The sequence below is a fragment of the Kogia breviceps genome, chromosome 15 (genome assembly GCF_026419965.1).
Source record: "Kogia breviceps isolate mKogBre1 chromosome 15, mKogBre1 haplotype 1, whole genome shotgun sequence".
Lineage (NCBI taxonomy): Eukaryota > Metazoa > Chordata > Mammalia > Artiodactyla > Physeteridae > Kogia > Kogia breviceps.
In genome coordinates this window covers 84,472,467-84,485,426 of record NC_081324.1, presented here as the reverse complement: position 1 = coordinate 84,485,426, position 12,960 = coordinate 84,472,467, and the positions used below count along the sequence as shown (strand labels likewise).

The 12,960-nt window shown below is 56.6% G+C and overlaps 1 protein-coding gene across 25 annotated transcripts in view; it reads left to right on the top strand.

Moving 5' to 3' along the window:
* Nucleotides 1-12,960, top strand: part of NCOR2 (nuclear receptor corepressor 2) — a 224,278-nt gene that overhangs the window by 74,273 nt on the left and 137,045 nt on the right. For all 25 annotated transcript variants that reach the window (XM_067015111.1, XM_067015116.1, XM_067015113.1 and 22 more), the window contains 2 exons: nt 3,206-3,333; nt 6,570-6,747. In XM_067015111.1, the coding sequence (XP_066871212.1) occupies nt 3,206-3,333; nt 6,570-6,747 (306 nt within the window). The remainder of the gene's footprint in view (nt 1-3,205; nt 3,334-6,569; nt 6,748-12,960) is intronic.

Sequence of the window (12,960 nt, the reverse complement as noted above, 5' to 3'; positions counted from 1 at the left end):
GGATTGAGGGTCCCAACGCATCCTCCCCTCCTTGTCTCCTTTCCAGCTTTCTAGAGCCCAGCTCGATTCTGCCTTCTCTCCCAAGCCCCGTGGGACCCCCCTGAGCTCTCTCGAGTTCCTGCAAGCTTTGCACTAAATGAATGCATTGAAGGCCAAAGACACGGGTGTCAATCCCAGCACCACTCCTGCCTGCTGTGTGGCCTTAGGCAAGTTACCTAGCCTCTCTGTGCCTTAGTGTTAGAAGGGCTTTTCAGAGCGCAGACTCTGGAGCCAGACCGCTGGCATTCGTGTCCTGCCTCAGTGACTTCCCAGCTGTGAAACTTTGGACGAGTGGTCTTACCGCCCTGTGCCTCAGTTTCCCCATCAGTTGAGCGAGGGTAGTTATAAGGCTCTGAGGATCAAGTTAGTTGACATGTGCAGAGGCCTCTGCACAACGCCCGGGCTGAGTAAGAGTGACTGACGCAGTGCAGTGTTAAGGACTTTGCTGCTGCTGCTGTCATGACGACAAAGTGCCTGCTAGTATCCTTTTCCGAATGGCCCCCAGGGTACACTGTGGGCTTTTCCTCTAGAGGAGGGATTGGTAAACCTTCTCTGTAAATATTTCAGGCTTTTCTGGCCACTCGGTCTCGGTCACAAGTACGCCGGCACTGTTGCCGTCCTAGAGTGAAAGCAGCTCAGCCAACACGTACAGGAATGGCCGTGGCCGTGTGCCAGTGACACCTGACGAAACAGGCCGAGCCTGGCTTTGGCCTTGGGCCCCGTTTGCTGACTCCTGCCCTAGATCAGTGCTTATCAGGCTCTCTGTGGGAAGGACCAGTCTGTTTCATTTCCAGTTTGTCACAAACGGATACATGGTCCTTCCGCCCGTGACCCAGTTCGCGGGCACGGGACGGGTCTAGGCCGAGGCCAGCAGGACCGTGTTGGCCTTGCGCTCAGATGCCGCGGTCCCGTCAACAAGCTCTCAAGGACGATCTGAATCCTCTCGTCTTCAGCGCTCCCCCCAGACCTAGGGGCACGGACGCGGGAGCCTGCTTGGGCCACGTACATGTGTGAGGGCAGCAGGTGGGGTTGGAATGTTTTGTTAACACGTGGAGGGTTCTCGCGTTCTGAGACGTGGCTGGAGGTTTCCAGCCTGAGTGCCTGGTGTCTTCAGGCTCCTGTGACCACAGTGAGCTCCACCTCCGGTCTCTCTTGGGGTCTCTCCAGCTCTTGCCTTCCTGTAGAGATGCAGGCAGCCTCGGTGGTCCCTGGACTCAGAGCCCTGGGGTGGAGATCAGTGTGGATGCCACAGAAATGGCCCCCAAGATATTCCTTGGAGGGACTGTGCTAATGAGGTCGTCCTGCTTGCTTCCCAAACGGAGAAACTGAGGCCAGAAGGGTTCATGCAGTTGGCCGCCCCGTGCCCCTGCCTCGGGGGCCCTGGGGGCCGTGTGCCTTTTCCCGCCTCGGTTGGCAAGTGGTAGGCGCCGTCCTGCCGGGGCCCTCTCCCAAGGGATTGGACCGTCTGCCTCTCTGCCGCTTTGTTCATTTTGCTTTTGTGTGAGAGGGAATTTTCCTCCCAGCAGACTGCAGTGCTTGCCGATTTCTTCTCACACCTCTGCGTGCGTGTGCACACCGGATCTGTGCCTGGCAGCCTCGCCGGCATGATCCCAGAAGCTGCGCCCCCCCCCCCCCCCAGCCCTTTCTTCTTGTTCCTTCATTAGCACCTGGTGCCTTGTGCAAGATATCGTGGAGTGTGTGGGAGGGGGGAGGCTGAGTCCTCTGCCTTCTGGAAGCTGCCCTCAGTCTTAAGGGAAACCCTTGGAGAGTTAAGGGGGATGCTTGGTTGGAGACACAGAGGCCTCCTTCCATCTGGGTCAGGCATCCATTTCAGTCTTCTTTCTTTCTTTTTCTTTGGCCGCGCCGCGCGGCATGCGGGATCTTAGTTCCCCGGACCAGAGGCTGAACCCGTGCCCCCTGCAGTGGAAGCGCAGAGTCCCAACCACTGGACCGCCAGGGAATTCAGGCATCCATTTCACTGATGAGGAAACTGAGGCTCAGAGAGTTTAAGGGATGGACAGATACCTCTAGCCCGAGGCCTTGCAGCTTCTTGCCTCCACATCGGGCTGCCCAGGAAGGCCCTTCCCTCATTTCCAGCCTCTGAGGTTGACAGGATCCCTCTTGATTCTAGTTACTCATCCTCTCTCGCCTCCAGCCTCCCAGCCTCTTACATGTGTTTGTTTTGGAGGGTCTGAAACACATACATTTCCAACACACCTACGTGGTATCATCTAATTCTCTTTGCAGAAATAACTGCTTAAAAAAAAAAAAAAAAAGCCAGACAGCAAAAGAATGACTAGATTTTTTTTTGGAAAATTGGGAGAATTAAGAAGGGTGCCAAGAAGAAAATAAATCACCTACAATCCCACGCTTTCCCAAGCCTTACTCGTGTCAGACATCACTAATTGATTGCCACCCCACAGTATAACTGGGTGTTCTCTGCAGGCAGAACTAATCGATTTGGATTGGTGCACATAGGAGGCCTGTCCTGTTTTCTCCTTTGAAAGGCTTCTCTTTTCTATCTTTTTTTTTTTTTTTAAAAAACATTTTAACGTGTCTCAAATCAGGGTGTAGTTGCTAATCGGGGTACATCTAATTTGTTAGTGTTTAGTTTTTCCACAGATGGCAATGGGTAATGGATGGCATATTACTGAAGAAGGCATGTTTTGCCTGGAGTTTATCCTTCTGACTTGGAGCTGTACTTGCCTATGTGACACACGTGTGTAGGTTTTCCCTCTGTAAGCCGGGGCACTCCCATGTTGGGGCTTTGTTTTGGAATGTGGTCTTTGAGCCTTGCAGACCATCAGCATTTGCCGTGTCATCCACTGTCCCCTGGCGTGGATGCCCGTGTCTTGCTGTGTCACTTGCACCCACGGCAGACGTGCAGGTTGTGCCTTTTTCCGTTTGTCTCTGCTAACACGTGGGCTCGGTTGTCTCATCTGGAAAGAGGGCAGGACCAGGTGTCCTTTAGCTGAATGTGTCACTTCTCCTTGGCGATTGGCCCCAGGAATGTCCTCTGGCTGGGCTGGGTCGGAGGGCCGGGAAAGGATGTGGGAGGGTCCCCGGGTACAGGAGCAGCACCGGGCAGGGGGCTGTGGCCCTGCCTCGCTGCGTGGGCCGCACTGCAGCGGGATGGGTGCCCACTGGTCTGTGTCCTCTGCTGCAGGACGTCGGGCTGCTCGAGTACCAGCACCATCCCCGTGACTACACCTCACACCTGTCGCCTGGCTCCATCATCCAGCCCCAGCGGAGGAGGCCCTCCCTGCTGTCCGAATTTCAGCCCGGGAATGAAAGGTGAGGAGGGGTTAGCGCGTCCATCGCTCAGACGGGGAAGTGGAGGCCTGTGCTCACGAAGAGCTCGCAGGGTCGCTGTTAAACGAAGGGCTGTCAGGCTGTGCCCTTGTCCTGGTGCGGCTGTGACCGGGACAGGGATGGGGATGAGCAGGGCAGAGCCACGTGGCCCTTGGACTTCGTGCTGTAGCCTTCCGGGTGTGTGGCCCAGGTGGGAGGGGGCGACCACCAAGAAGTAGGGGAGTGGGGCTGGGTTGCTGGCTGGGAGTGACGTGTCCACAGCTGCGGGCACGTGGGGAGCCCCCTGCCTCCCCTCCCTTTGGCATCCGCTTTTCTCCGAGTCCTCTGCCATCCCTCAGCTGGCAGACTGGGCCTGTGGGCCTGCCTTGCCTTCCTGAAATCTAGGTGGGAGAGAGCAAGCCGTACGGCGGGTGGGGACCCGGCGGGGCGGGGACCAAGGCCAGAGCAGGGCCCCAAGGTGCCCGAGACAGTAACAGCACTCATTGCCAAGAGTCGTGAGCTGCTGTTGCTTCATTTCTTTTTATGCTTGAAAATCTTTTATTGATCACACTATCATACTTCTTTGTGACAAAATTATGTATATACACTTTTTTTAACATCTTTATTGAGTATAATTGCTTTACAATGGAGTGTTAGTTTCTGCTTTACAACAAAGTGAATCAGTTACACATATACATATGTTCCCATATCTCCGCCCTCTTGCGTCTCCCTCCCTCCCACCCTCCCTATCCCACCCCTCTAGGTGGTCTGCTGCTTCTTTTTGTCACACCACGTGGCTTGTGGGATCTCAGTTCCCCGACCAGGGATTGAACCCAGGCCACGGCCCTGAAAGCCTGGAATCCTAACCACTAGGCCACCAGGGAGCTCTTGAGAGCCCTGAGCTTCTAACATGCGATGGCCTACTGTAGGCTGCGGGCTCCCGGCGGGCACCTAGACAGGTAGCCCTGCCTGCAGGAAGCCCACAGTCTAGCAGGGGAGATGCAACAAACACACAAGGTGACTCCAGAATGAGGCAGGTGACCTGTTTCCTGCAGGGCAGGGAACGGCTCCTATTTGGCTGGAGAGGCCGCAAAAGGCCTCTCGGGGGAGAGATGCTTGGCCACTAAGTAGCCAGCCGCTCAGAGAGCAGGGTGAAGACCTTCCAGGTGGAGGGAGCGGCGCGTGCAAAGGCCTGGAGGTGGGAATGTGCTTGGAGTGTTCCAGAAAGGATGGGAGGCCGGCTGGCTGGGCTCAGTCAGGTGGCTGGGGGCCAGGATGGTGAACTTCGAGGGGACTGTGGGAGGGTTCAGAGCTCTGGAGGGCCAGGATATAACTTCCACCCTCAGATCCTTCCGGCCATGTGCAGTGATTCTAGGGGCAAGCAGGGACCACTGAGGCTGGGCTGGCCCAGGGGCCCTGTCCCATCGTCCCTTCCTTTGTCACCTTGCTGAGGCTGCGAGGTTGGGGGATGGCCTAGGTGGGACCAGAGTTCCGGAGAGCTGGCCTGGGCCCTTTGTGCTGCCACAGCTGCGTGGAGGCATCGAGGGCCCCGCGGGGAGGCCACAGCCGCGGGCCGTGGCTTCACTCCCTCTGCACCGGGTGGCTTAAAGCAGCAGAAACGTGTTCTCTCCCAGTCCCCGGGGGACAGAAGTCTGAAAGCCAGATGCCAGCAGGGCTGAGCTCCCTCTGAAGGCTCTAGGAGAGGACCTGTCCCTGGCCTCTTCCAGCTTCTGGAGGCCCCAGGTGTTCCTTGGCCTGCTGCGGCATCACCCCAGTCTCTGCCCGCCTCTGGGTCTGTGTCCTCGGCCCTTCTTAGGAGGACACTTGTCATTGAGTTCAGATCCCAACTTAATCCAGTATGACCTCATCTCAGTTAATTACATCTGCAAAGACCCCACCTTCAAAGAAGGTCATATTCTGAGGTTCTGAGATGACATGAATTCTGGGGGGGACACTAATCTATTTTGGTGCCCTTTTCATGTTTAAATGTAGACGCCACCTGCTTCCTGCAGGGCATCTTGTAATTGTGAAGCTGTTGGTTCTCAGGCGGGCAGGAGGGGCATCTCGTGACCTGGCTTTGGCGAGAGACGGGCCCCCCAGGGAGGAGAGGACAACAGCATAGCCTCAGCCCACGTTGCAGTCAGTAACATTCGTTTAGCCTACACGCACTGATTGAACGCCTGCTGTATGCCAGGCACTAGAGAGCTGAATGTCCCTGCCCTTGGGGAGCAGACATTCTGGGACAGGGGTGGCAGCCACCAAACATGCATGAACCAACAGGCAAATGGTGACGGCTGCAAAGAAAGAGAAAACGAGATGGGGTGAGATGGGGTGTGTGTGGTGCGCAGGGAGACTGCTGTTGGGGGAGATGCCCCGTGCGCTGAGACAGGAAGGAGAAGAGATAGCATGCAAGGAGCTGGTGTGGAAGTGTTCCAGCCTAGCCAGAGCATCACCCCTGAGGCAGCAACGCAGTGGGCAAGGTGAACAAGGGCCAGACCAGGCAGGGCCTGAGGGTGCGGGGAGCGCGTTTGGATTCTATTCTAAGTTTATTGGGCAAAAAACATCAACTTGAAAGCATTTCAGCAGGGCCAGTATTTGAGCTGTCTGGTAAGGAGCAGGAGCTAGAGGTGGAGGCTGGGAGTCGTGGCTCAGCTGTGTGTGCTCAGGCAAGGCCATGGCCTCTCTGGGCCAGTTTCCTTCTCTGTAAACTGGGGAGGAGGGTTAAGGAGAGTTAGTTGGGAGTGATTAGGCTGGACAGCTCCTATCTCTGCATAAGACTGCTGGGCTGACTTGAAAAGGAGGCAAGGCCGGGTTGAGCAGCCAGAGTGCTGCGATCGGCTAGTGATGTCTGCTTTGGGTGAGTGATTTGCAAACAGTGTCATGTGTGTTATCGTCTGTGTTAGACCCACAGTGCTTTTCAGACTTTCCCCGTGAATCACCAGGGATCTTGTTTCCATGCAGAGTCAGATTCAGTAGGTCTGGGGTGGGATCGAAGATTCTGCATTTGTAACCAGCCTCAGGAGGGGCTGAGGCTGCTGGTCTGGGGGCCACACTCAGTGAGGGAGCGGGGAATCAATCACCAGTACATTCTCTTGCTGTAAACGTAGTTAGTGAATGCTGACTCGGAGGAAGACAGAGCTGTATTTGAGTCCTGCCTCTCTGTGTGCCCTTGAACAGATGGGCACTCCTCCCGCAGGACGGGCAGCAGACGTGATGCCGTGTGCCCTTGCCCCCCACAGGTCCCAGGAGCTTCACCTGCGACCCGAGTCGCACTCATACCTGCCTGAGCTGGGCAAGTCGGAGATGGAGTTCCTGGAGAGCAAGCGCCCTCGCCTGGAGCTGCTGCCTGACCCCCTGCTGCGGCCCTCACCCCTGTTGGCCACTGGCCAGCCCGGGGGCTCCGAGGACCTGTCCAAGGTAAGGCCTGGCCTCAGCCAGGAGCTCCTCTGAGGTTTTGGGTGCTGCTGCGATTGGGCGGGGAGCAAGGGAGGGGGTAGGCGTGCTGGGCTGGGGGGATGGCTTGGGCGAAGGCTGGGAGAAGGGCTGAGCCCAGGGCGAGCAGAGGCTGGGCAGCCAGAGGAGGGCCCAGGGACGAGCTTGGCTCCGTGGGCCATTTCTTGGCCGGAGAGGGACAGCTTCCCCCACTGCCCCCTCCAGCTGCCGGAGTGTGTCCAGCCCGTGGGGACCACTGTGCCCTGGAGGGCGCCTGCATTTTACTCTTCTTTAGGCAGAAAGTCGAGCTGAGATGGAGGGGGAGAATGTGCACAGATTAAGCGCTCGTGGTTTGCTGCTGAGAGAGGTTTTTCTGCTATTGCAGTGAACCTCAGGACCGTCCACGCTAGAAGCTCATTTGCTCCCTATCTAAACGGAGGGATCACAGCCAGTGGCCCAGATGCTTCTGTCCCCTAGGGTCCCCCAGCTGCCTCAGAGGCTGTCATTTCGCTATCACTGCCTAGGGTGGGGCAGGGACTATGGCCGGATGATATGCTCATCCTTGGCCGGCTGCGTGATGGATGTCCTTTCCGCACGAGCTGAGCAGTGCCTTGATGCTCCTTCGTGACCGTGAGGACGCACATTAGCTCATTAATGGCCACCCAGCTGCTGGGTGAGGTCAGTGCTCATCTCACTGCAGCACCAGTGGGGGTGGGTGGGGCCTGGGAGCCGGGACAGGGGAGGGGAGTGGTCCACTCGGGCCTGCTGGATCCTCTTCTCTGCCTGACACTGGATTGGTGGGATTTCAGGCCGAGGCCAGTTCCTTCTCGGGGGGCTGACAGGAGAGGGGTTTCCCGGGGTGGTCACGATGATGATGACAGGCTCACGTGGAGGCCCTGCCTGTGTGCCGGCTACTGTGCTGAGCGTGGGTGTCCTTCCGCTGCGCCTTCCCGGCCTGATGAAGCCCGGTCTGCGATCGCCTTTTATAGACGGGGCGCCAGGCTAAGAGAGCCACTCCCCCACGGTCCCCGGGAAGTGGGGAGCGGGCAGCGAAGCCCGGGCAGCCCGGGTCTGTAGCCCAGACCTGCCCACCGGGCTGTCCCGCCTCGGGCTTCCCCTCCGGTCCCCCGTGCCCGCCATGCTGTCATCCCTGCGTGAGCCTCCTCCCCCTAGATTCCATCACCGCTCAGCCTCCCGGGAGGGATGTTGCCATTGGAAAAGCTATTCCCTGAAGTGGGTCTTGGGCGGTAGGGGAGTGGGGTGCATGTGGAGGGGGACACAGGGCCGCGCCAGGGATGCTGGATTGTCCACCCCCCGCGAGGGACCAGAGCCCCGAGTGGGGCCATACCCCTGTGCTCGTGTCTGCTTCTGCCCAGAGGACAGGCGGACGGGTGTCTCGGGACAGCCCTCCGGGCCTCTGCCGCCCGCCGCGAATCTCTCCAGAGCTGGGCTCTGAGGCCCCAGGCCTGCGGGTCCGCCTGAGGGTCTCCAGGCCCGACGGTGGCTCTGTGGGCCCCTCTGCTTGCGCTTCCCCTTTTTAGGGCTCCTGGGGCGCTCCCTCTCCCTCTGTGGGTCTTTCTCAGTCTTTGCTTCTGTCTCTGTATGTCTCTGTCTCTCTGTCCCTGTGTCTCTGTCTTTCTCTGCCTGGGGTGTGTGTGTGTGTGTGTGTCTCTGTCTGTCTCCGTGTCTCTGTTTCTCTCTGTCTCCGTGTCCGTCTGTCTGTCTTTCTCTCTCTTCTCTTCCTGGACCCCGTGGGTGTGGGGGAGTGATGGGCCCAGTGTTGCGGCCTGGCTGGACCAACTACGGTAATTGCTTCAGGCTGTTAGAACATTTGGAAAGTATGAGCAAATTTTGGGCAAGGGAAGAAGCCAGGGGAGAAACACAACTCTGAGGGAGTTCAGATGTTTTCTGCATCTGCTGTGTAGAATTCAGCTGGGTACGTGAGACGGGAATTTGATGGGATTTTTTTTTTTTTTTTTTTTTTTTTTTAACAGCAACTCCCTCCCCACCGGCCCCGGCTGTGTTCCTTTTTCATATAAAAATATAAAATATAAAAATGTCCTGTTTTATAATGCTTCTGTGGCCTTCAGCCTCTGGAGTCCTGTGGCATCAGAGACTTCCTTTGGAATGCACCAAACTTTTTGTTCTGGGACTTTAGAATCATCACAAACAGCACCATTTCTGAAAATCTCTTTGTCTATTGGGGCCCCGTTGGCTGAAAGGGACAGAAAACCCATGTCGAACTGGTTTAGGCAGGAGTCCTGGCTCATATCACTGAAATCGAGGGGTTGTTGGCTTCAGGCACAGCTTGATCCAGGTGACAAGATCCCTATCTCTGTCCATTTCTTGGCTCTGCCATCTTGCACGTGGTCTTGGTGTATTAACAAGGAGAAAGTTTGAGTTTCCAGGCCTTCTTATTCCCACATTCAAGGCCAAAAAAAGAACTTTCCCTCTGTCTCCACATTTCCAGGCCAAAGCTGTTTATCTCCCTGCCTTTGAGTGAGGCCCATGCCTGTTCTGGAACCCGTCGTTGTGACTGGGGGAGAGGACTGTGGGTGCCTGAGGCTGGCCCTGCCCTTTCCTGGGTCTGAGACAGGGGGAGCCCCAGTGGGTCCTCTCCAGCCCCCAAGGCTTTTGCTGCCTCTGTGCCTGTAATTTTTCATAATGAGTTTTTCTGTTCCACGTTGGCCTGAATTTTTACACCAAGGGCATCTGATGGGGAAAATGGTGCCGACTGCTACCTAGCAGTGACTGGTGAGGGTATAGGATTGTTGTTTTCCTCCCGTGGCTTTGGGCCTAAATGAAGGCCAGCAGCCATCGGGAGAACCATCTGGAGGCCCAGCAGCTAGGCTCCCTCGGTCCCATTCCTGGAAAACTCAGCACTGCAGAAAAAAGCACCCTTTGCCCTTCAGGCCTGCATCATCTTCTATTCAGATTGACGTGAAATTCACGTAACATGAAATTAACCACTTTGAAGTGAACAATTGAGTGGCATTTAGTATAGTCACGGTGTTGGGCACCACCTCTGTCAGGTTCCAGAGCATTTTCATCACCCCAGAAGTAAACCTGGTACCCATTAAACAGTCACTTCCTCCTCGCAGCGCCTGGCAACCACTGATCTGCTTTCTGTCTCTATGGATCTGCCTGTTCTGGACACTTCCTATCAATGGGATCATGCGATATGTGGCTTTTTATGTCTGGCTTCTCTCACTCAGCATTATGTTCTTAAGGTTCATCTGTGTTTTACCATGCATCTGTACGCCACTCTGAATCATATTTCATCGTATGGAGAGACCACACTTTACTTGTCAGTTGATGGATCTGCCTGTGTGGTTTTGCTTAGAATAAAATCTAAGCCTGAACCTTAAGGAAGAAGTCATTGAAGAAGACGGATTTTCCCCATCAAGAGTTTAAGAAGAAGTTTCCAGCAACTTTTCCAACAGTTCCTAGCGGTTGCCAACTGCTTCGTCTCACCCCTGCGCTGCTCCTGTCGGGTTTGGGGATGGAAAGCTTCTTTTTGCTCATGTCGTTTTGAGAATTATCCCTGGGGTGGATGAACTGTTTCAGGGTGTCCTGGCCCCGAAAACCTTCTGTCCTCAGCCCTTGTTCTTGCTGTGCTCCTCTCCGTCCCTTCTCAGTCCTGGTGGAAGATTAGAGGCGGGCGGAAGAGTGTTTTCCTACAGCAAGTAGCAGGACTGGGCTCCAGGAACCATACCGCCAAAACCTTTTGTCTCAAGAAGCCTGAGAAATGGGACTTCCCTGGTGGCACGGTGGTTAACAGTTTGCCTGCCAATGCCAGGGACGCAGCTTCGAGCCCTGGTCCAGGAAGATCCCACGTGCCGCGGAGCAACTAAGCCCGTGTGCCACAACTACTGAGCCTGCGCTCTAGAGCCCGTGAGCCACAACTACTGAGCCTGCACGCCACGACTACTGAAGCCCGCAAGCCTAGAGCCCGTGCTCCGCAACGAGAGGCCACTGCAATGAGAAGCCCGTGCACTGCAACGAAGACCCAACGCAGCCACCCCCAGCAAAAAAAAGAACCCTGAGAAATGATTGAGGCTGTCGGGGGAGACCAGCCAAGAGCCCTAGGGCACAGAGGGAAGGGGCGGATCTCAGTTAAGGGCTGGGGGAGGGGGCGTGGATGGGGGTTCTGATTTCAGGTGGCACAGAGGTGCCGTTATGAGAGGGGATGGCTGGTGCAAAGGCCCGGAGATGCCATGGTGCGCAGGCTGCTTCTGGTCTGGCGTGTGTGGGGTCAGGTGCCTGCAGCCCCTATGTCTGCCCTCCGCCCTCCTATTTGGGAGCAGTTAGGGCTAAACACATGGACACACACACACACACACACACACACACACACTCACACACACATATACTCCTGAGTATTTCTCTAGGGGATCTGTCTTCTGTGCACAGTTTTGCCTCTAATTTCAGGGGGTCCTAGACCCTGGAAGGGATCTTGCTCTTGCTTTTCTGCCCAGACACATGGTTCTGAGGGATGAATGAGTGCATGGTGGTGACCCGTTTCTGCTGTGGGACCCCCAGCAACCTGGTTGCATGCCCTGCCTGCTTCTGGAGAGTTCTGAATGAGGCCTGGTCTCTCCCGTCCTGTGCCCTCCAAGCCAAGGCCCCATCGCTTTGGGGCTGGTGACCTCGGGCACGTCGTTGAATCTCACTGGACCTTAGTTTCCTCATCTGGAAAATGGGGAAAACCATATTTTCACATTTTCACTTGCAGGGTGGGCTGTGACAAGTATGCGAGTTCAGAGCACAGGTTGGCAAACCCGGCAAGCTCCAACCTGGCCCTCAGCGTGGGTCTGTACCTAGTTTTTTTTTTTTTTTTTTTTTTTTTTTTTCGGTATGCGGGCCTCTCCCTGTTGTGGCCTCTCCCGTTGCGGAGCACAGGCTCCGGACGCACAGGCTCAGCGGCCATGGCTCACGGGCCCAGCCGCTCCGCGGCATGTGGGATCTTCCCGGACCAGGGCACGAACCCGTGTCTCCTGCATCGGCAGGCGGATTCTCAACCACTGCGCCACCAGGGAAGCCCTGTACCTAGTTTTATTGGCCCTCAGCCGTGCCCATTCCTTTGTGTCCTGTCTGTGGCTGCACTCCCACTACAGTGGTGGGTGAGTAGTTGGGACAGAGGCTGTCTGACCTACAAAGACTGAAGTGTTTTTCCACCTGGCCCTTTACGGAAAGTGTGCCGACCGCTGGCTTAGAGCCGTGCCAGGCCTGTGCCTGCAGGTTCCCCGTACCCTCATCTGTGCAGTGGGGATGTAGTGGCAGCCCCCTGGGAGAGCCGCAGCTGGGGCCAGGGTGTGGGGTGTGCCTAGGACTGGGACGGTGCCTGGTTCGGTTTCCTAGGCGTCCCTGAGGAGCGTGGAGGCCCACCTCAGAGCCATGGGGCAGGGCCACATCAGAGCTGTTGAAGGGCTTGAGATCGTTTCTGCCTTTGCCCCCAGGGCTCTGGGTGTGTGGAGGGCCTGGGAGTCTCGATGCCAGCTCTCCCATGTCTCAGATGGCAACGATGAGGCCAGGGAGATCCCCAGACACTGGCGCCCTGTGGGCTTTGGTGGTGTGTGTGTGTGTGTGTGTGTGTGTGTGTGTGTGTGTGTGTGTGTGTAGGACCAAGACCCTGAGGCCGGGAGGGGTGGACTTAGCATGGCACAGCCTCTGCTCAACTCGAGCTGGGGGGGATGGGGTGGCACTTGGCAGCCCTGGGGCTGCAGTTGTCCCCGGGAATAATGTGTCCTCTGTCCTCCGGCTGCAGCTGCCTTGGGGGTGGGGAGGCAGCGGCCTGGAGCTCCTCCTGGGGCCTCCTCTGCCAGCAGCTGCTGGCTTGGCCTTGAGGATGGCACAGGGTGGGGCTGGGTTTGGGGGCAGGACAACCCCAGCCAATGCCTGTGGAGCTCTGACAGTGTGCCAGGCTCTGAGCTGAGTGCTCTGCACATATTAACTCATTCAAGCCCTACAGCAGTCAGGAGGTGGGAATTGTCCCATTGTACAGATGAGGAAACGGAGGCAGATGATCTGCTTGTGGTCATGATGATGCTGGGAGGTGGCAGAGTGGCTGGGGATTTGAACCCGGGGCTGCACAGGTGAGTGCTCTGGGACAAGGACTGGGCTTATTTTTTTACTGAGCATCCAGGACAGCTTGGATGCTCAGTAAACTTTTGTCGGTGGAATGAAGGAGTCGCCGAA